The following is a 20,454-nucleotide window of genomic DNA, read 5'->3' as shown; positions in this document are numbered from 1 at the left end:
CTTGTAAAATAACAGACTACAGCTAAAGTTAGCTAAACTATCACCTGTGGTAAATTAGCATGAGGAATAATGAAGCACAAAAACCTTGTAAATGAAAATTTGAGTTTAAGTTAGCTAAACTATCACCTGTGGTAAGTTAGCATGAGGATTAATGAAGCACAAAAACCTTGTAAAAGAACAGACTACAGCTAAAGTTAGCTAAACTATCACGTGTAAGCTAGAATGATAGAGCTGCCAACTGTTCCATAAAATAAGATTTGTTCCATATTTGAAAGATAAAAGACATATTGAACAGACAGGGAACACACTTTGTTCCTTATTTTTGACATTTCAATGCCCATACTTTCTTCTCCCATGGTCTATAGTGTGAATTCTTTATTTTCTTTTTACTCAAACTCTGTTCACTCCCTCAGTGTATGATGATCTAGTTTGTTTTTGACTTCAGTAGAGAGAAGCTGTGGCCGGATGTCACTTGTGTTGTCTCCTGAATTATCAGCTGTTGGCCTGTAAGCATTTGATAAAAGACTTGGACCCATTCCAGCTGTACCACCCCTCACATCATATCTAATAATACATCCTGACAACAGGACAACAGGCCGAGTTGGTTGGTGGACAGCTGCTCTGATTGACTCACTGAGTCTGGACCAAGACTATATATAATGGCAGACATGCCGAGAGACAAAGACACACACAGACAGCAGTCACTTTGTCTCACTGGAAGAGTTTTCTGTTGAATCAGTACACGTAGTTCAATCACCATGTCGCAGGTAAGTGAAGATGAGTCAAATGTTACCACAAATATTGACAATATTACACGTTATGTTCACTTTTTTTCTTCTTCTTTCTAAGCCAGGCGAGGTGAAGAAGAAGAAGCGTCCACCTATGAAGGAGGAGGACCTGAAAGGAGCTCGCAGTAAACTGGGATTAAAGGGCGAGGTCAAGAGTAAAACCTATGAGGTCATGGTGGAGTGTGGTGAGTGAGCGAAGTCTTTTATTAATGTTGTGTCTTGTTTTTTTTTTGCACTGTGGTATCAGGATAATATAACATAATATAACAAAACATAACAAAATAATATTATATAATATGTATAGGGGTTTATGTAATTATGTGTAAACAGTAAAGAGTTTTACAATAGTCTTTAAATCCAAGTTATCGATCCTTTTAAAGACACTGCATTGACTTCCATTCATTTGAACCAAACCATTATCGCTAACCTTAACTACAAACTAGTTAATACCTAACCTAAACCCTAACCTGACCACAATTCAGATCTTGAGGTTCTGCCTGATGCTGTGGGCCGTACTAAATCTGACAGAGGGCCGTGATTAGCCCGCGGGCCAGATTTTGTCTGCATTAGCCCCTTACCTTAACCATAACTACTGCAACTAAACACCTAAATCCTTAAACCCTTAAACCAGGTATTAACCCTGAAAAAGCCCCTCATTTACACCACTGTGTTTTAAAGTTGGTGCAAATGGTGTTACTTCAAGATCTTTCTCAGGTGGTTCTTTCAGAACCGCTGCTCTTTATTACACTATATGTATCTCTTTTTTTCTTCACTAACATTTAAATCACTGTCTGTGTCTGTGTCTGTGTCTGTCTCTGTCTCTGTCTCTGTGTCTGTGTCTGTGCAGAACGTATGGGCAAAGTGGCTCCATCTGTTTTCAGCAACGTGAGGACGGGAACAGAAACAGTACTGGGCAAAAATGAAGCTGCTAAAGCTCCAGGAGCCAGTGTTTTCAACAAGTAGCAACAGCAGCAGCAGCAGCAATAACAACCATGGATGTATGTTGAGCTTACTGCTGTGTGAGCAGTTTCTGTACTGTATCAGGTTTGTAACGTGGCTTATATAAGTACTGTGTCATGTATTTATCAGTCAACAAAGGTGTTTTTTTTAGTTACATTTGCTTATTTGTTCAGTCTTTTTTTTAATCCGACCACTTAATAAATTATTTCGTCTTTTATATGGAAATGCAGTGTTTGTTTTTATTTGCTGATCGCTGTTGTGTTGTGTTATCTTTTTCTTACTGCCCTCCAGTGGCCAAATGAATGATTACATGTTTGGTTGCCCTGCAGATTGTGTTCAGTTGTTGCACCAAACAAATACATACCTTGTCCTGTCAAAGGCTGAGTTATTAACATTTGTAATACATTTTAGTTGTAAATCAGGTTACTGTTCAGTCACTTTTAACATTATCATGAGGTTAAGTGTCTTATCCTGATTTAAATTAAGGTGAAAGTAATTATAGCAGTACTTGGAATTATCTCCTACACTTAACACTAATTTAGTGGAGGAGAATTAATTAAGTTGCTGTCATTAATTGGTACTAATAATAGTGTTTATAGGTAATATTTACCGAAGACTCAGTGGTTTCTAACTTATCTAGGCTTTCTACACGTAGTACTTAATTCCAAAACTACCAAACATTGTTGGCTGTAGGCAGGTTTCTATGTGCTTGACCCATAGGTACCGTTTTAATTTGTCAGTCTCCAAGGCAAGAGAGTCATGTAAAGGGTTTGTACATTTATTTCCACTTGCCGTATCCAAGCTTCCTTTGGATCATCAATGTTCCAGGTCGTGAATGACAATCTATTGATTTAACAGTAATATAATGTAACTTAACGACGGTCAAAAAACCTTTTTACACCAAACCTAGTACAGCTTCTAACGGACATACAACCCTGCTACATACTACATATCTCCCAATCCCTCTATCTATCATAGTTGTCAAAGATAGGATCACAAAGCCATGTTCCTTTCCCTGCAACAATATTTCATCAAAGGCTTAAGGCCAACAGTTAACTAATCATTTAAACTAACACTAAACTAAAATAACTCAAGACTGACTCCTACATTGCATATCGATGTTTGATTGGTTGCAAACATCAACACACACACACACAGGGGAAAACACAATTTCCATAATTTCCTACGGTTGAGAGGACTTTGGCTGAAACTTACACAGCATAAAGTCTAGGCCCCCAAGAAGCCATAGCAGCTTGTTTTTGTGAGGACTGCCCAAAAAGGTCCTCACAACCAAAAATGTCCTCACAAAAAAGTTAGTCTGTCAATAGTTGGACCTCACAGTACAGCAAAACAAACACACCCAAACTATTTTTTTTTTTATCTTAGTGAACCTACAATCAAATGCTTAACCTTAACCCTAAAACCAGGTCTTAAACTCTTTAAAGTTGTGGGCCCAGACAAAATGTCCTCCAAAAACATAATTTTCTTTGGGCCTCGCAAAGTAATAAATACAAGTACACACACAGCAACCCTAACACTAAAACCCAAGTCTTAACCAATGAACAACCATTTTAACCCATGGTAAATTTGCCATAATAATACACAACTCCTTACATGGACATCCTGGGTGTGTGTGTGTATTCAGGCTTTACAAAGTGTGTTTTTTGAGTCAACGATATGATTCATTTTATATATCGCATTTTTAGAAGCGATAATTGTGCAGAAGTCACCGAATTAGACTGTTTTTCTTTTTACTTTTGTTCATAAAAACGAGTGAAAGTGAACTTTGAACCGTGATGTATTTCACAAATTTCACAAATTCAATCCCATTTAAAACATTTTTGAGAAACTTTTTGCTCAGGTTGTTGTTGAAAATGTAATTCTTTTTAATGATATATTTTATATTTGCACATTCTTATATAGCCTCTGTATATACTGTAGGTTTAAATAGAGTTTATTTGTCATTCTGGTCCTCACAAAGATGCATGTACAAATAACACACACTCACACACTTTCTGACCCTCCCTCTGGACACAGCGCTTTCTTTTTTCCTCTCAGCACTGAAGTCAGTTAGTGTTCAGTAGATGTTTGGTCATGTCTGGACTGTTGCGTGCTCGTCTGCCGCTGCTGCTGCCGCTGCTGTGGGGCTGCGTCTGTCTCCGTCCGGTCATCTCGGAGGATCATGGAGCTCCACAGGTGAACTCACACACACACAGAACCACACACACACACACACACACACACACACACAGACTGATTTCTTCTTTGATTTTTGTTTTGTTAAAGAATACTGTCACAGCAGACAGTGACAGTATTTGTCTCTTTTTATAATTACAGAAACGGAGCATCAATGAGGTGTCGGTAAGAAATTTAACTTTGAGTCTATGGATATGATGAGATCTGCATGCATCGTCTCCCCCACCTATTAAAAAGACAACAAACAAAAAACAGTCAATTACCCAACTACTGAAAAGCTTAAAGGTACAGTGTGTAGACTTGAGTTAGCATCAAAACTCAAAAAGGTGAATAGTTTGTCCATTAAAAAAAAAATGGTGGTCCAAAATGGCTGCCTCTCAGGCTCATTCTGTGGTCATGAAAAACTAAATTTCTGCCAAATAAAAAAGAATCATTTTACTTTTAATTTACTTACTTAGCAGCATAGGTGGTATTGATAACATATATATACACACACACACCACACATACACACACATATATGTCTATACTGTGAATAAATGCATACAAATTACACCTGAAGATGTTAGAGACTGAAAAAGGCAAGAAAAGTTGTATTTTATTTTATTTTTATTGATTTTTCACACACATAAGTAAAAGAAAAAACAAAAAGATTGAGAATATTGAGTAAAAGCACTACGAGTGAGGGTGTGGTTTCTACCACATGGAAAAACCACAGCCAGAAAAACCTTGTACAAACAAGGGTCATCACAATCACAGACTGTGACTGGTTTAGTACATTAGTATATCGATAATGGAAAATAAAATAAAAGTTCTATTTTTAAATGTGCACATTCACCCTGCTGAGCAGCCTCATCACAACACTCCCAAAGTGGAACCAATGACATAATGTCTCGTCATGGGCTGCACCCTTCAGCAAAACAGATGAAACAATATATACATAAGGGAGGAGGAGGAGCTCATATGAAGGACCAGAAATACATACAATACATACTATAACTTTTTTTGACAGTTTATATTTTTAAATTTTCTTGACATACAATACTGACATTTATTAGACATTTTTGACAGTTAATATTTTTTTTACTTTCGATAGCTTATCATCTTTAAACGTGTCTGGTACAAATTGACAAGTTTTTTTTATGTTAGTACAATTAACATTCTCCGACGAGTTTGTTCATTTACGAAAAATGCAAACCGCAACTTAGTTTTTGGTAATTTTGCACAAATCTTTCTCTAGTTCTGATTTGCGCGCCGATTTTTGTCCGTTTTCACCAACGTTTAGTTAGCCTCAATAATGCGATCCTTTGGGGAAGAAAAAATAAGTAAATAAATTCCAGGAATTCCAATAGGTTGCTCTGGCTCTAATGGATAATTATTAATAAATAATGAACCATTTTTAGTCTGATTTTTTGTTTGTGTTTCCGCACTTGCACTTGCCAATATGACCAGCAGTCATATGCCATCTCTGATTGCCTTGTTTGTTGTTTTATTATAATGTCATTTTTCATGTTTCACAGAGTAGAACCCCTCGATTGACTCGATGTCCATTGTTGTGTCCGTCTTTCCATGTCCTCCTCCCGCTTCTGTGTCAGGTGGAGGTGCACAGCGTCAGCGTGGACTGCACTGTGACGTCTCGTTTCGCCCGCACCGTCGTGACGTCCGTGGCTCTGAACAAAGCAAACGCCTCGCAGGAAATCTTCTTTGAAGTGGAGCTGCCCAAGACGGCCTTCATCACCGACTTCAGCATGTCTGTGCTTCTACACGCTCACTTCCACTGTCTCCACACAAACAATATTTCAATGAATGAATTACATTCGGTTACATTCATATAAAATGTCAATATAAAGTCAAATCCTGTCCAACACTAGGAAAAAATAAAAAATGTAGAGAAAATGCATACAACAATGCACTTACAATATAATACTATACTTCACTTTGCATTGTAAACTGTAATTATTTTACATTTTTACACAATTGCATTTCATCATTGAGCTTGTTCCAAATTATAATCTCCTTCTCTTAATTTAAAGAGTATTTGAATGCAAACAGGAAGAGTTTTATTCACCACACAAAAAAGCATATCTAATGTTTTAGAAAATATAAAATGTCTAAAAAGTTTAACAAAATAGATCCTGTGAAAAACTGATTAGTGGATTCCAGATATCCAAACTTGGCGGGAAGATGTCATAGACCAAGACGGACAAAAAAGTTGACACTAACCATGGCCTCAACTCAGTGAACTCGTCCGAGCGCGTTTGTCGCATCCGACATAAAAAACACGCCTATTTGTACTAGTTTATTATTCTAATGGCTCTTTTCTGAAGTTTAATCATAGGATCTAAGTTTGTTTCCCCAAATGTGGATACAGTATGACATATAGGGCATTACAAGTGAACAGCACAATATCCTCCGGCAGTTTTTATTCAATAATAATAAAGAATAGCAATAGATTTAGATCATTTACGTTTAATGTGTTCTATGTGTGGTTTCTGACAAAGTTTGTGTTCTCTAATGACTCCCAAAAACTTCAATATCCTTTAAATTCAACTTTATGTCAAAATTGGTCCCGGTGCCACCAAAATGTTGTTTTACTTTCATTTAATGTTGACGTATTGTTGTCAAACCATATTCAAGCTCTGCTTCCTCCAACCGTCTTTGTCCGTCTTTGTGCCTCACAGGGAAATTGAAGGTCTGGTGTATGTTGGGGAGGTGAAGGAGAAAGAAAAGGCCAAGAAACAGTACGAGAAAGATGTTTCCTCTGGACTAGTCAAGTGAGTCGGTCAAGATGATCTAAAACGTTTCTAATCTGATCTAATCTGATCATTCCAATGTCTGTGATCATGCCTGTGTTTTATTCCAGGGCCTCCGGGAGAAAGATGGAGAAGTTTTCAGTGTCTGTCAACATCGCAGCTCAAAGCAACGTGACCTTCGTTCTGACCCACGAGGAGCTGCTTCAGAGGAAACTGGGCCAATATGAGATTTTAACACGAGTTAAACCCAAATCACGGGTGCAGAACTTTCAGGTGCGTCAGTGCAGTTTGGAGTTTGCAGGTTACGACCTTACAGTTATTCTATCCATCCTGAATGAATATCTTTACTGTGTTGAGACAGATGGTGACAAACATCTATGAGCCACAGGGCATCGTGTTTGTCGACGCCCACGCAACCTTCCTCAGCGATGACCTGCTCCCCCTGGTGGAGAAAACTGTCACCGACAACAAGGTGGACAAAAACCATCATTGCTTTCCTTTCGTTTTGTCTTCACATTTACTACAGTAAGTAAATAAGCTAAACCGTGTGTGTGTGTGTGTGTGTATCTCGTCGTCAGGCGCATGTCTCCTTCTCACCGACCGTGGAACAGCAGAGGAAATGTCCAGACTGCGAGGGAACGCTCATCGATGGCGATTTCGTCATCAAATATGACGTAAACAGAGAAAAGAGCTTCGGGGACATTCAGGTCAGCTGAACATATATATAATGAATATATAGAATAAAGAATAGAATGGTCATTGTTATTGTCATTGTTTACAAAACAATGAGTAAATGGAGTGATAACATAGTAGTAAAATAGTAGAAATGATGGCATTGGTCACTCTGTGGTGATCAATATGAGTAAAATAAATCAAACCTTCCTCCTTTCAACATTTTTTACAGACCCTACAGTTTTTTAATCAATCAAAAATATTCCACCCTACAGTGCATAAAAAATGAAAAAGAAGATTTCTGTTAATGTCACTCTCCTGCCACTGTGATTGACAGCAGAATTATATTGAAATTTAATTCCATTGTTCATTTGCAATAAATAAATCAAAAATAAAATAAAAATAACTGACTGGCTAAATAAAAATACATTCATAACTACTACACAAATGTTGCTTACCACCTATATAGTGAGAAATAATGTACAATGAAAACAGTGTCATAGAAAAATAATGAATGAATAAATGCAGTCTGACATGAAGAGAGAAAACTTTCACACACCTTTGTTTTGTCTTCAAATGAAATCGATAAATTTAGCTGCTTTAGTTTTTGGGGGCTTAGTGAGGAGCGTGACAAGTAAGATTTATATGAATTCTATGGAACAAATACATTTTTTTAAAAATAAACTTATAATAACTAACTTTTAATAGAACTAGGGAAGGAAGCCTAAGGAAGCCCATTTACGCCAGAAAAAAAGGAAAGAGGTAAAACCTCTCAAAGTAAGTTGAAATTATGAGATAAAAAGTCATAAGTATGAGAAAAAAAGTCGAAATTATAAGATAAAAGTCCTAATTATTGGATAAAAAAAGTTGAAATTATGAGATAAAAAAGTAGAAATGAGACAAAAAGTCTGGCAGAAATGGACTTCCATAATTTTAGGCAGGTTAATCATGAACTTGCAGATGTCCAGTCATTACTACTTCCCTACGATTCTCTTACCCTCAGATTGTGAATGGATACTTTGTCCACTTCTTTGCTCCGTCCGACCTGCGCAGAGTCCCAAAGAATGTGGTTTTTGTGATTGACATGAGCGGATCGATGAGAGGAAGGAAGATTGAACAGGTGAGCGGCTGGTGAAAGGATGTAGTGGTAAAAAATCCTGTTGTACTCATGTTCACCTCCTGGTGACCTTTTCCAGACACGTGAGGCAATGCTGCAGATCCTGGAAGACCTGCACGAGGACGACCACTTTGCCCTCATCAAGTTTGATGACAAGATCGTCTCCTGGAAGAACTCGCTGAGCAAAGCGACCGACGAAAACGTAGCCGAGGCCATAGCTGACGTCAAAACATTAGACCACAGAGGAGGTCAGTAACTTAAGAATAACAACTTGTAAAAAAAATGATATACTTTCAGGAGCTCCCACACATTTAAATTTAATTTAAATCTGTGAATTGACAGAGAAATTACAGTTTTAAAATCACCCTCGTCTTGATTTTTAAAAAACTCGAAAGCAGACATTTAACATGGGGGTCAATGGGAGGTTTGACCAGAACTCTGCGCTTTTAGGTGATTTTAAGAAAAACTGCAAGTCATATGAAAATGAAAACACACACAGGGTTAGACAACAACCTTAGCCACGCTTTTATGTAAAAATTTTCTGCGTAGGTCGGAAAATTGTGGGCAGGAGAAGAGTTTGTTTAGAGATTTTTGTGATTATTTTCTGGATCTGAACAGTGTGTCACTGTAGGATCAACTCTCACACCTCTATCTATGACTTTTTGTCACATTTTGACTCCACATACTAACATGACTTTTTGTCACATTTTGGACGATTATTAGCCAAACTATGACATTTCTGACATTTTGAATGTCTAAACTATGACAGACATTTTGACGACATACTAAACTATGACATTTTACATTTTTGACAACTGACATACAAACTATGCGTCACATTTTGGACCATACTAAACTATGACTTTTTGTCACATTTTTACTAAACTATGACATTTCTGTCACATTTTGGACTACATACTAAACTATGACATTTTGTCACATTTTGACGACATACTAAACTTGCCACATTTTGGGATCTGACATTTTGGACTATACTAAACTATGACATTTTTGTCACATTTTGGGACATTTTTCACATTATACTAAACTGACATGTCACATTTTATTTTTTATTACTAAATATGACTTTGACATACTAAACACATTTTTGACATTACTTTTGACATACTAAACTATGACATTTTGTCACATTTGATTATTACTAAACTATGACATTTCTGTCACATTTGGCATCTATTGTACTAAACTATGACATTTTGTCACATTTTGACGACATACTAAACTATGACATTTTTGTCACATTTGGCGACATACTTAAATTGACATACATATTTTACTACACTTTTTACATTTTTGTCACATTTTGGATCTTACATTTTGGGCTATGACTTTTGTCACATTTTTGACAACATACTAAACTATGACATTTTTGTCACATTTTGGACACTAATATATGACTTTTGTCACATTTTGACTCGACATACTAAACTATGACATTTCTGTCACATTTTGACTACATACTAAACTATGACATTTTGTCAATTTTTTGGACATTTATTATACTAAACTATGACATTTTTCACATTTTGGGCGACATACTAAACTATGACATGCATTTTTTGTTGACTTGTCACATTTTGACTATGACATTTTCACAACATATAAACTGATATGACATTTTTGTCACATTTTGTACACATTTTCATTTACATACTAAACTATGACATTTTGGACTATACTAAACTATGACATTGTCACATTTTGGACTAATATACCAAACTATGACATTTTCATGACATTTTGAATATACTAAACTATGACATTTTAGTCACTTTTTGGATCTAATATATTAAACTATGACATTTTTGTCATTTTTGTCAACTAATATAAATATGACATTTTCATGCACATTTTGGATCGACATACCAAACTATGACATTTCTGTCACATTTTGAATATTTTACAAATATGACATTTTCAATTTTGGATCTATACTAAATCATGACATTTTGTCAATTTGACTAATGCTAAAACTATGACATTTCTGTCACATTTTGGACTACATACTAAACTATGACATTTCTGTCACATTTTGACGACATACTAAACTTACATTTTTGTCATTTTGGACTAAACTATGACACTCTGTCACATTTTGGATCCACATACTAAAACTGGCGACATTTTGTCACATTTGACCTTACATATACTAAACTTTGGACATTGACATTTTCGTCACATTTTGACTATTCATACTCAAATCATTGACATTTTGTCACATTTTGATTTTTATACTAAACTATGACATTTTTGTCACATTTTGGATCTACATATACTAAATTTTCGCTTACATGACATAATTAAATCATGACATTTTTGTCACATTTTGGACCCGACATACTAAATATGACATTTTCGCACATTTTTGACGACTATACTAAACTAGACATTTTCGTCGCCATTTTGGGCGACATATCTATACATACTAAACTATGACATTTCGCCGTCATTTTCACTATTTTACCAAACTACATGATTACACATTTTGACCTACATACTAAACTATGACATTTCGGCTTTCACATTTTGACATTTTACATACCAACTATGACATTTTTGTCACATTTTGACTATTATATAAATATTAATATGACATTTTCGGCACATTTTGACGGCATTATACTAAACTATGACATTTCTGTCACATTTGGGATCTATTATTACCAAATATGACTTTTTGTCACATTTATGACGCATTACGCTAAACATGACATTTCTGTCACATTTTGACTATTATACTAAACTATGACATTTCTGTCACATTTTGACTTAATATACTAAACTGTGACATTTCAGTCACATTTTGGACCACATACTAAACTATGAGACATTTTTGTCACATTTTGGATCTATTATACTAAACTATGACATTTTCGTTACATTTGGATCTATTACATACTAAACTATGACATTTTGTCACATTTTGACATAAACTATTTTTGTCACATTTGGACATACTAAATATGACGACATACTAAATATGACTTTTTTGTCACATTTGATCTATTACGTTAAACTATTATGACATTTTCACACATTTGGATCTATTATTACTGAACTACATGACTTTTGTCAACATTTTTGGATCTATTATACTAAACTATGACATTTCTGTCATACATTTCTTGGACTTTACATACTAAACTATGACATTTTCGCACATTTTGGACTTAATATTACTAAACTATGATATTTTCACATTTTACCCATTATTACTAAATCACATATTTCGTCACATTTGGACTAATATTACTAAACTATGACATTTTTGTCACATTTTTGACTATTATTACCAAACTATGCATATTTCTGCCATTTGGACCTACATACTAAACTATGACATTTTTGTCACATTTTGACTCCATTATTACTAAACTATGACATTTTCGCACATTTGGATCTATTATAATAAACTATGACATTTTCACACATTTTGACTCCACATACTAAACTATGACATTTTTGTCACATTTTGGGATCTATTATTACTAAATACATGATGACATTTTCGCACATTTTGGATCTATTATTACTAAATTTATGACATTTTCACAACATTTGGACGCATATACGCAACTACATGACATTTTGCCACATTTGGACGCATATACTAAACTATGACATTTTCATTACATTTTGGACTTACATACTAAACTACATATTGCCACATTTGACGACATACCAAACTATGACATTTTGTCACATTTTGACTACCAAATATGACATTTTCGCACACATTTTGGATCTAATATACTAAACTATGACATTTCTGTTACATTTGACTTATTATACTAAATATGACTTTTTGTCACATTTTGGATCTTATTATGCTAAACTATGACATTTCTGTCACATTTTGACGATACTAAACTATGACATTTCTGTCATATTTGACGACATACTAAACTATGACATTTCTGTCACATTTTGGATCTATTATACTAAACTATGAGACATTTTTGTCACATTTTGACCTATTATACTGTAACCATGAGACATTTTCGGCCACATTTTGGACTATTATACTAAACTATGACATTTTTGTTAACATTTTGACTACATACTAAACTATGACATTTTTTGTCACATTTGACTCCATTACGTTAAACTATGACATTTCTGTCACATTTGGATCTATTATTACCAACTATGACATTTCTGTCATATTTTGGATCTATTATTACTAAACTATGACATTCTTTCGCTTTCACATTTGGATCTATATACTATTATGACATTTCTGGGTCACATTTGGGACCTATTATTACTAAACTATGACATTGCCACATTTGGACTATTATTACTCAACTATGACATTTTTGTCACATTTTGGACCTATTATACTAAATATGACTTTTTGTCACATTTTTGATCTATTATACTAAACTATTATGACATTTCTGTCACATTTTGACTCATTATACTAAACTATGACATTACATTTGACTATTATACTAAACTATGACATTTCTGGTCACATTTTGACCTATTATTACTAAACTATTATGATATTATTACTTTTCACACATTTTGGACCTTATTATTACTAACCATGACATTTTCGTCACATTTTGACTATTATTACTAAACTATGACATTTTTTGTCACATTTTGGACGCACATACCAACATGTACTTTTTTGTCACATTTTGGATCTACATGCTAACCATGACATTTCTGTCACATTTTGACTCCACATACTAAACTATGACATTTCGTCACATTTTGATCTACATACTAAACTACATGACATTTCTGTCACATTTTGGACTATTATACTAAACTATGACATTTCTCGGCTTTGGACCTTTTAATATTACCAAACTATGACATTTTTGTCACATTTTGGATCTATTATACTAAATATGACTTTTTTGTCACATTTGGATCTACATACTAAACTATGACATTTCTGTCACATTTTGATCTACATACCAAACTGGCTTTTTATTTTCATTTCGGGCCACATTTTTGACTCATTATACTGTAACCATGACATTTCTGTCACATTTGGATCTATTATACTAAACTCATATGACATTTTTTGTCACATTTTGGACGCATATACTAAACTACATTATGATATTTCTGTCACATTGGATCTACATACTAACCATGTATTTTTGTCACATTTTGACGACATACTAAACTATTTTATTATTTTCGCCACATTTGGATCTATTATTACTAAACTATGACATTTCTGTCACATTTTTGGACTTACATACTAAACTATGACATTTTTTTTTTTGTCACATTTTGGATCTATTACTAAATATGACTTTTGTCACATTTTGGATCTATTGATACAACCACATGACATTTCTGTCACATTTGACCTATTATACTAAACTATGGAGATTGTCACATTTTGGACCTAATATACTAAACTATGACTTTTTGTCAAATTTTGACTCCACATACTAAACTATGACTTTTTGTCAAAATTTGGATCGCATAATAAAAGTATGGCTTTTTGTCACATTTGACGACATACTAAACTATGACTTTTTGTCACATTTTGGATCTATTATACTAAACTATGACATTTTTTGTCACATTTTGACTATTATTACTAAACTATACCCTTTTTTTGTCACATTTGGATCTACACATACCAAACTATTATTGTCACATTTTGACTCATTATTAACAAACTATGACTTTTTTGTCACATTTTGGACGACATACTAAACTATGACATTTTTTGTCACATTTTGGACAACATACTAAACTATGACTTTTTGTCATTTTGGCCTAAACTATGACTTACATACTATGACTTTTTGTCAAAATTTGGACATACTAAACTATGACTTTTTTGTCAAATTTTGGACGACATACTAAAGTATGACTTTTTTGTCACATTTTGGACGACATACTAAAGTAGAAAATTCCACTGCAAAATTGTTTGATCGTGCCTGCTTCATGCTGCCGATTTTGGTTGGATTGAAACTTTAAAAATTGAAGTATTTGGACAAAGTGGTATTTTGGTGGAATGAGAGCGAAAGACTCACAAGCCCAGTTTTTCACAACTGTCTCTACTCTTCCACGTTCTCCGTTTTTTCGTTAGTGTATGCAATCAGGATTTTTCTTTTGAAGGTGGAGTCTTTTGTCTTTGTTTGCATAGTAAGGGGCTGCTTTAGAAACATGACTATGCAAGATGCCCGCCCCCTTAAAGCAAGGCCCTTGTACCTAAAAATTACTTTTTCCTTGGGCTATTCAGACTTTTTCTAACAACGACCTTGATTTTTGAAGTGATTAATGCAAGTAAACAAACAATACTTGTAGATAGTACATTCAATAAACTCTCCTAAATGTTACACACTGGACCTTTAATGCCAAAGGTTGACAGAAATACACTCTCTTTGATACATTTATTTATTTTCCCTTTAAGGCACCAACATCAATGACGCAGTGATAAGTGGTGTAAACCTGCTGGTCAATGACAGGCAGAAGATGAAGCTCCCTGAGAGGAGCGTTGATATGATTATTTTACTGACGGATGGAATGCCAAATTACGGTGAGTGTCTGGAGCGTGCGCCTAGTATCTACTCACATTTGAATGATGCAATGTCCACTTTATAGAGGATTACAGCTGTACACATTATATCTGTGGCTCTGAAGGGGAACAGAACCTCGAGAAAATCCAGGAGAACGTGCGTTCTGCAGCTGGAGGGAACATGTCTCTGTTCTGTCTTGGATTTGGTAATGACGTGGATTACTCCTTCCTGGATGTGATGAGCAAACAAAACAATGGAGTTGCCCGCAGAATATATGAAGCTTCAGATGCAACGCTCCAGCTCCAGGTGAAAGTTTATTTCCTGATGTTTGAATGCATGGTTCAAGATTTTTAAAATGTAATTAAATGAGGTACCGACTGTGCTGTGTGTGTCCGCATTGCTGGGAACGGTAGCCTAAGACATCATGACTTCCAGGCTGGGACACCATTTTAGCTCCTTAAGCCAAGGCTCCCCTGAAGCAACTGTTCACATATAGAGCATCTTGCACTCACAGCGTGTCTGTCGATACTCAGGACCAAAGAAGGTTAAAATTGTCTCTGTTGACTCTGAAATTAGCTTTGAACCTCCATTTTCCAGACAAACGCGTCGAGCAGGAAAAGACATGCAGTGCTGGTGATTCTTTGAGACAATTGACTGACCAAACTCTCCAAGCTTCTTGATTAAAATCCATCTCTGGGTTCTTCCACATGTTCTTCATGCCTTTGCAGATGCTACACACGCTAAATCTTCAATATATGTTCCACACTTTATCTCAACGTTAGACAGCTTTTCTTGCTGGTATGAGATGCTTTGTAAAGCGCCCACTCGCCTGCACCAAAGTCCATAGAGCAACTGCTTGTGACTTTGCTGTTTGAAATCCTTTGTTTGGATTTACTCTCAGTAAACTTCCAAAATCCAGAACTATCCCTTTGAATCATTACACATAAACTGTACCAGCTATGTCACCTTCATCTGCAATTAGATAATAAATACCTTTTGAAAAGATACGTTAAGAATAGCTTTTTTATTTCAGGCTTTCTATGATGAAGTTGCCAGTCCTCTGCTTTTGGAGGTGGACCTGCGTTATCCTGACAATGCAGTGGAGATGTTGACCACAAACCACTTCAGCCAGTTGTTTAACGGCTCAGAGATCGTGGTGGCTGGTCGGCTGACCGACAATGACCTGGACAACTTCATGGTGGATGTGATGGGTCAGGGGGTAAGAAATGTAGAGACACTATCGAGGTGGAGAGAAGACTGGTGTGTCTGTTGTTATTTACTTTGTTGATTTGACGTAAACTCTTCCCTGTAGTTTGAGGAGGACTACAAAGTACAGGGTCAGGCCAGTCCTGTGAACTGGATCGACATATACCCAGATGAGGAGTACATCTTTGGGGATTTCACAGAGCGTCTGTGGGCCTATCTGACCATCCAGCAGTTACTGGAGACCAGGTGTGTTCACGTTTTCACTTCCAGTAACAGTTCAAGTTTTTTGAAGACGTTCTCAGGCTCTTTTCTGAGTCATTTCCAAGCACCAGAAAAGGGAAAACTATTTTTTTTCATCCACTTAACAAAAGGCTCATGTGATATAATGTACACCTACATTTTTATGATGTTTTCACTTTTTCTGGCTGACATTTGTAATGTCCCACACCAAATCCCATAGAGAAAATCAACGATTTTATATCACAGCCCCGTGGAGTTGCTGATCCACTATTGTCCCCATCAGTAAGTTTAAATGTGGTATTTTGTGACTGCGGTGTTTGAAATAATTGGTTCAGATTTATCTAAGTGACACAAACTTGACAAATGAGGCAGCAGTACATCAGCAGCTCTCATGTCCCCACGAGCTAAAAACACTGTTTTCTCTATGAGCTCTGGTGTGGCAGACCGAGCCATTTACCCACGGCGGTTTCCAGCTACTCTGCCCTCTGTCTGATAATGTATATTATCCAATATTTCCTTATCATAGAGGTCCCTCAGACGAGAAGGACAATGCCACAGCCAAGGCGTTGGACTTGTCTCTGCAGTACAACTTCGTCACCCCTCTCACCTCCATGGTGGTCACCAAGCCTGAGACTGAAGACGGAACGGACAGCTTTCTCATTGCAGACAAGCTGACTGAAGGTGAGGAGGGAAATGAAATAGTTTACAACGTGATCCAGTGCAGACAAAAGACAATAGAACATCACTGGAATACATGGACATGAACTGTGCAATGTAATTAGTTGTTCTGCTTTTTGACAGAACAAAGACAAGAGGCAGAAAGAAGAGGTGAAACTCTAATTTCTTTAACCACAAGGCAAAGAAATATTTATATATATATTTAAGTCAATGAACTGTGCTCATTTTCTCCTCCCTGTACAGGGCATCCATACATGTCTGTAAACCCTGCTGTGTACACGCACACTTACCAGTCGTCACCAACATATTTTGGTAAGTCATATTTTAGGTACCGCTGTGTCCATTTCAAAGTTATGAGATTATTTTGTGAAATTGCTTTTAAAGACATGGGTATCGTGTGTTCGCTAACTACCAAATGAATTATTTTGTTTGACAAACTCATGGTCATGTATTTCATAGGCTTCATAAAAACACTGGAAGAAAATGTTCAGAAACATCCATAGGACGATACAACAACATTTTTCCAACAACATCTCCAGGAACTTTTATAACCAGGAACTTATTTACCTTGGGAAAAGAAATCCCGTCCCGCTAAACCTCCTCCTCCTCCTCAGCAAATGCGCTCGAAGGAGCCTGACATTGTTCATTGTGTTGTCTACTGTCACTGTGATCACTTGCAGTGGATGGAGATCCTCATTTCATGATAGAGCTGCCAGAGAAAGAAGACGCTCTGTGCTTCAACATTAACGACAGACCAGGAACCATTTTCTCTCTGGTTACAGACCCACAATCAGGTCAGTCCCGAGTCCTGATCATCATCAAGACTTTGTCAACAGTTAGTACAAAGTGTGGTATCTGGTCTACTTCTTACTGACCAATGTTTGTACATGTATGTGCTACTTATTAAAAGTGACTGACTGAACATGTTGTTTCCCTCAGGTATTTTGGTCAATGGCCAGATAATTGGAGACAAGAAAATCCCTCCTGATGGTAAAATGAACACGTATTTCTGGCGCTTTGGCATCGTCCACCAGACTCTGGGGGTGAGGCTGGAGGTGAACACTCGTGACATCTCAGTGTTCCAGGACAGCAAATGGGTCAAACTGCTGTGGTCGGACTCGGCCTCTCTCAAAGGACTCAAGTGAGCGGCTGCACCATCACACGGTTTTCTTTCGCTCTTAGTGAGAGGAACATTTCCTTTAACATGAATAAAGTGAAACGTCAAGTCCAGTTCAGAATAATCTCCTCCTCCTCCTCCCACAGTGTGGATCTTCTTGTGACCAAGGAGCGCAGCCTGATGGTGACTCTGAAAGATTCAGTCAAGTTTGTCGTCCTGCTACACAAAGTGTGGGAGAAGCATCCGTACCATCGGGACTATTTAGGTTTCTACACCTTGGACAGTCATCTCCTCTCTCCTGCTGTTCACGGCCTGCTGGGTACAAACATGACACACTTAGCAGGAAGTAGATCACATGGTTTTAGGATTATAGCTGCTCAAGAGTTATCCTGAGTATCCTGACGTCCCTTTCCCAAGCACGTCAGTGAACTCCTGTGGCCTTAGCCTAAAAAAGATGTTGACCTTTGTTTGGGTAGTGAGTTTCTGCTTTAAATACTAAAGCACACTCTGGCTGGTTTGTCTGTTTGGGCGACTTTAGAAACATGGCGGTGCAAGATGGTGACCTCCATAAAGCAAGAACCTTGTCTACAGTATTTTTTAAAGAAGGGCAGTAGATTCAATTTCTGCCAATACACCCTACCAAATGTTACACGGCGAGTGAATATTGTCATTTACTTGTGCTCGAAAGGTGGAGAGTTGTAGAGTCACAGTGATCATATTTAAAAATAATAATATTTCCTGTAAATGTTGCGTTGTCCTACAGGTCAGTTCTACCATGGGATTGAATATGAGGTGTCTGAGCTGCGTCCAGGTGAAGTCCCAGAGAAACCGGACGCCACCATGTTTGTGAAGGGACAGCAGCTCAATGTGACCAGGTACAAGCCTCAGATCAGTGGTTCCCAAACACTGGGTAGAGACCCAAAGATGGGTTGCAGGAGATTTTTTTGGGGTCCCCTTACAAATTAGCCAAAAGTTCCCAAAGGTTTGTGTGCTATTTTTTTTAAATAAAATGCATGAAATCACGTTTTATGAACATCGCTTGGAAAGTTTGGGAATTACTACCTTCGATAAGTGTGTGGAAGCGTTTGAATGTGTCCAGAATCAATAAATAACTCTTGCATTGTAAACAGAATTATGTTTTAATTTCCGTTGCTTCTCCACAGAGGCTGGCAGAGAGACTTCAGGAGGGACGTGAAGAACGGGGAAAACGTTCCCTGCTGGTTCGTTCACAATAATGGAACCGGCCTCATCGATGGAGACGTGACAAACTATGTTGTGTCGGAACTTTTCAAAACTGTCCAAGATCAGGTTTAAATGTCGTCCCCCACACCATCAAAACATTAGTTAGCTGTGGGCGACTGGACTTGCTTGAGTTGAGTCCAACTCTATTTTTCTTTTAAATATAAAAATATATATTATATAAAATATAACATCAAAAATCTAACAGCACATACGTTAAAGAGAAACAGATATTTTTGGAAATATGAGACAAAACATCCTCACTTTCTGGAAATGTCCTCACTTTAGCAAAACGTCCTCACTTTCTGAAAATGTCCTGACTTTCTGAAAACTATCTCACTTTCTGAAAACTATCTCACTTTCTGAAAACGTCCTCACTTTCTGAAAATGTCCTCACTTTCTGAAAACTATTTCACTTTCTAAAAACGTCCTCACTTTCTGGAAATGTCCTCACATGATGAAAACGTCCTCACTTTCTGAAAATGTCCTCACTTTTTGAAAATGTCCTCACTTTCTGAAAACATTTCACTTTCTGAGAACTATCTCACTTTCTGAAAATGTCCACACTTTCTGAAAATGTCCTGACTTTCTGAAAACGTCCTGACTTTCTGAAAACATCCTGACTTTCTGAAAACTATGTCACTTTCTGAAAACGTCCTCCTTTTCTGAAAACGTCCTCACTTTCTGAAAATGTCCTCACTTGCTGAAAAACGTCCTCACTTTCTGAAAACATCCTTTTTTTGAAAATGTCCTACCTTTCTGAAAACGTCCTGACTTTTTGAAAATGTCCTCACTTTCTGAAAACGTCCTGACTTTCTGAAAACGTCTTGACTTTATGAAAATGTCCTCACTTTCTGAAAACGTCCTGACTTTCTGAAAACGTCTTGACTTTATGAAAATGTCCTCAGTTTTTGAAAATGTCCTCACTTTCTGAAAATGTCCTGACTTATTGAAAACATTCTCAC

The 20,454-nt window shown here is 36.5% G+C and overlaps 2 protein-coding genes across 3 annotated transcripts; both read left to right on the top strand.

Moving 5' to 3' along the window:
* The first annotated feature begins 650 nt into the window (after positions 1-650).
* Positions 651-1,965, top strand: mustn1b (musculoskeletal, embryonic nuclear protein 1b). Its single transcript, XM_044024265.1, has 3 exons — positions 651-767; positions 850-973; positions 1,636-1,965. The coding sequence occupies exons 1-3, from the start codon at positions 759-761 to the stop codon at positions 1,749-1,751; spliced, it is 249 nt and encodes an 82-aa protein (XP_043880200.1). The 5' UTR covers positions 651-758; the 3' UTR covers positions 1,752-1,965.
* Positions 1,966-5,676: 3,711 nt separating this feature from the next.
* LOC122768461 (inter-alpha-trypsin inhibitor heavy chain H3-like) lies at positions 5,677-19,581 on the top strand. 2 transcript variants are annotated; one of them, XM_044024493.1, is made up of 19 exons: positions 5,677-5,693; positions 6,625-6,717; positions 6,807-6,969; positions 7,058-7,168; positions 7,275-7,403; positions 8,372-8,488; positions 8,565-8,733; positions 14,904-15,029; positions 15,134-15,315; positions 16,043-16,237; positions 16,331-16,490; positions 16,984-17,136; positions 17,257-17,283; positions 17,377-17,445; positions 17,814-17,927; positions 18,073-18,274; positions 18,397-18,569; positions 19,014-19,125; positions 19,414-19,581. In XM_044024493.1, coding segments are annotated over exons 1-19 (2,448 nt in total). In that variant the 5' UTR covers positions 5,677-5,691; the 3' UTR covers positions 19,565-19,581. The 2 variants fall into 2 exon arrangements, with proteins under 2 accessions (XP_043880428.1, XP_043880429.1); XM_044024494.1 differs by lacking the exon at positions 17,377-17,445 and having other exon boundaries at positions 16,043-16,228; positions 16,322-16,490; positions 17,257-17,325; positions 17,808-17,927.
* Positions 19,582-20,454: the final 873 nt, after the last annotated feature.

This window comes from Solea senegalensis, linkage group LG4, assembly GCF_019176455.1.
Source record: "Solea senegalensis isolate Sse05_10M linkage group LG4, IFAPA_SoseM_1, whole genome shotgun sequence".
Taxonomy (NCBI): domain Eukaryota; kingdom Metazoa; phylum Chordata; class Actinopteri; order Pleuronectiformes; family Soleidae; genus Solea; species Solea senegalensis.
This window is presented reverse-complemented; position numbering and strand designations above follow the sequence as displayed.